General features: G+C 40.4%; 1 protein-coding gene across 1 annotated transcript; it reads right to left on the reverse strand.

Moving 5' to 3' along the window:
• Positions 1-1,718: 1,718 nt before the first annotated feature.
• LOC134010853 (uncharacterized) lies at positions 1,719-3,093 on the reverse strand. The gene is made up of 4 exons (XM_062450134.1): positions 2,997-3,093; positions 2,557-2,826; positions 2,315-2,467; positions 1,719-1,942 (listed from the first exon to the last, which is right to left on the reverse strand). The coding sequence occupies exons 1-4, from the start codon at positions 3,091-3,093 to the stop codon at positions 1,719-1,721; spliced, it is 744 nt and encodes a 247-aa protein (XP_062306118.1).
• Positions 3,094-3,480: the final 387 nt, after the last annotated feature.

Genomic DNA, 3,480 nt, shown 5'->3' on the forward strand with positions numbered 1-3,480 from the left:
AAAGTAAAATACAGACACAAAACAACATACCTCGTTGGCTGCATGCTGTGAACAAGGGAATGAGGTTTCTTTTATCGGAGCATTAAATTGTCCGTGCTTCGCTTGCTGTTAGCTTGTCGACTCACTCACTCACGAGCGTTCCAAGGCCTTCAAAATAAAAGCACTGTACTCTTACCAAATAAAGTCACTTAATAATAGTGAATGCAATTATATAATTCTAAATTATGACATTGGTTGAAAACAAATGATACATTATTATAATGTATTGCGACAGTTACATGTACAATATAGCGAGGTACCTGACTTCACCACTCGCGATCATCAATCCCAAATTCGTGTGCTACCCAGGTAGCAAAAATCATCCGGCCCAGAGCCTCCATAAAGTCTGGGCCAGATCCGTAAAACGGACTCGGGCCGGTGTCCAACGGCACAATGGGCCAATACCGGCGCGAATCCGTTTTACGGATGTGGTTCACATCCGGACCGACACTGGGCCAGTTCCAAAACGGCAACGATTATTTAGGTTATATTCCCCATATATGTTAGTTAATGCTCAGTTAGTTCTCAGTAAGGAAAACAAACGAAGATTTTCAAATCAAAAACTTTAATTTTCAAGCCATTAGTTTAAATATATGTACATTCTCAAAAATTAAAACATAACAAAAAACACATTTATATAAAAAAATAAAATACAAATAAACATCTTTCATTAAATCAAATGGATAAGAGGAAGAAAACCATGTCCTAGTTTAATGATTCACTTTAACAATACTAAATGCACACATAAAACAGGAATGAACAATGTTAGACAGAAGACACAAACTTTAAGAGGTTGATGTCTCCTTGGCCATCGCCCTGTCTTTGCGGCCGCCTCCCCGGTCAGATGCCAGGTTGAACCATCTTATGGCGCAAGAGTCAATCTCACTGTCCGGTGCACTCTGATGATTCTTCCTTACAGCTTCTGTTGAGGGAGATTGTCCATCACTTAATAAACTGTCCCTAACAGATTCTGAATGTTCCACTTATTCCAGCTAATTCTCCATTGTTTTGACAGCTACTTTACTGTATTTTACAATACTTACTGATTAACAGAGTTCTCGTGAGCATTTCTTTGAAGCATTTTTTGCCATTTACTCCTTTCCAATTAATTCTTTTGGCCACTGTGTCAGAGAAAATCTTTTATAGAACATTCTCTTGGTGTTCTGTCCTCCTACAGCACCAAGCGCAGAAATCTGACAAGATAAAAAAAAAAAGGTTTCTTCTAGATCAAAAGACAATTTGATCTACAATTATGCACAGTTTTGTTGGCTCAAGAAATCAGGTCTAAAAATGTTATTTTGTGAACTCTACTCAATTCTGCATCAAATGCTGGGTTTATCTGAACAGAAACCTGCACTCAACACCAGCTAAACAATATTAACACCCAGTAGACTAAACCAGTGGTTCTCAACCCTGGTCCTCAAGTACCCCCTGTCCTGCATGTTTTAGATGTTTCCCTGTTCCAACACATCTGATTCAAATGAATGGTCGTTAACAGGCTGCTGCATAACTAGATAACGACCCATTCATTTGAATCAGGTGTGTTGGAGCAGGGAAACATCTAAAACATGCAGGACAGGGGGTACTTGAGGACCAGGGTTGAGAACCACTGGACTACACAGCAGTGATGGATGTCGCTTTAAAGGTGATGATGTAAAAAGACAATGAAGTTGTTGGCTTTATACCATGTTTTGCTTAGCATGAGAATTCCTCGAGTCTTTCGGCCACTCCTCCAACTCCTCCACTTCAGACATGGTGGCCAGTGGGAAACTCATATTGTCCGGCATCTCAGCCACTGGAGTTTCTGTACCCACTCTTGCAGCAAGACTGTTGACAGCAGCAGCAAGTTGCATTTGCTGCTGCTTGATGTGTTCCAGCAGGGTCAGGATGTGCAGCTGAGCCGCTACAGAAAGAGTTAAGAAACAATTAAAAGTGTTACTTTTAGCTGTTACATGCTATTCCTCTCTTCATCATCTATCATATGAAGTATGATATATATTAGGGGTGTCAAACCCTAGTCCTCGAGGGCCGCTGTCCTGCATGTTTTAGATGTTTCCCTTATCCAGCTCACCTGATTTGAATCAATGGTCGTTATAACAACCCATGTAATTGAATCCGGTGTGTTGGAGCAGGGAAACATCTAAAACATGCAGGACAGCAGCCCTCGAGGACCAGGGTTTAGTTTCAAAGAACACATAATGTAAGTACAAATATTTTTTCATATATACTTATTTAACCATTTATATGGCCACAGTCTGTTTTAAAATGATTGTACCAGAGCAAGGAACAGGTCCAGTGCCGGTCTTCCCCAGTCTAAAGCTAGGGACGAAAAGGTGGTCTTGGCCATCATCTGACAGAGGGGTGGCAGAGATCCGGCACACAGGACTTGAGGGCAGACGCGTAGGGGTGTCAACCAGTGACATTGGAGCTGAGGACAAGTAGGTAAATTGAGCACATTAAGAACAAAGACATTTGATAAGACCTGTGATATGAAATTGTTTATTGAAGTAGGCCTACCTGTGTCACAACCACGGTCAGATTGCCTCCTCAAATCTGGACGATGTTCAGCAGAGAAGTGGTGTGGAGGACTTGGAAGAATGTAAGGTGGAGGGCTAGGGACAAGTGGTGCAGGAGCTGTAGTATGCCTCGGGCCTGGCAGAGGTCTAGTAGTGGTCTGGCAAACTTCATTGAGGGTAGGTGGAGGAATAGGAGGCAATGGAGTGGAGGTGCGTCTTCTCTTGTTCCACTCATCTGCCTCACTGTCAGTCTGTATCACCAAAAATGATCCTAACAAGCAAAGCAAAAGAGCTAACAATCTGGTATGTGCAACATAAAAACTAGTTTAGAATTGAAAAACATTGGCTCATTACTTATCCTAATTAAAAACATCATCTGTTTGTAACTCTGAAGTGTTACAGATCAGTGAGGCCCTCAGATTTTCTCTTACCTTGGCTTACTTTTTCTTTTCCTCATAATCACTTGTTCCTCGTCATCAGTTTGTAACTCTGAAGTGTTACAGATCAGTGAGACCCTCAGCTTTTCTTTTGCCTTCATGTCGTCACCTGATAAAAGTTTTGAAAATCTGAATTGTTAGTAAATAATAAACTGTAAACTTTCAAATATTTCATGATTTAATCATTTCAGTGCCTTATTAAGTTAACTTTCTAAATGATTCCGTACCAGCTCTTAAGAGGACTCGAACATCATACTGTTTCTAGTCTGGTCCTGGTTTCTCCCGTTTTTGGACAGCTCTATTGATGCGTTCATCACTTTTGTAGTTTGGCCACCAAGTCATACCATCTTCAAACCACGAGTCTGATATAATGTTTACTGTTTTTGTTTCAGTAAATTCCACAACTATATACATCTGAAAAAGAAAATGCTACAGATTAAAATGAGCATTATTTCATAATTTCTTTGGAAATAATAACCCAAAATGTT

This window comes from Osmerus eperlanus, chromosome 24, assembly GCF_963692335.1.
Source record: "Osmerus eperlanus chromosome 24, fOsmEpe2.1, whole genome shotgun sequence".
NCBI lineage: Eukaryota > Metazoa > Chordata > Actinopteri > Osmeriformes > Osmeridae > Osmerus > Osmerus eperlanus.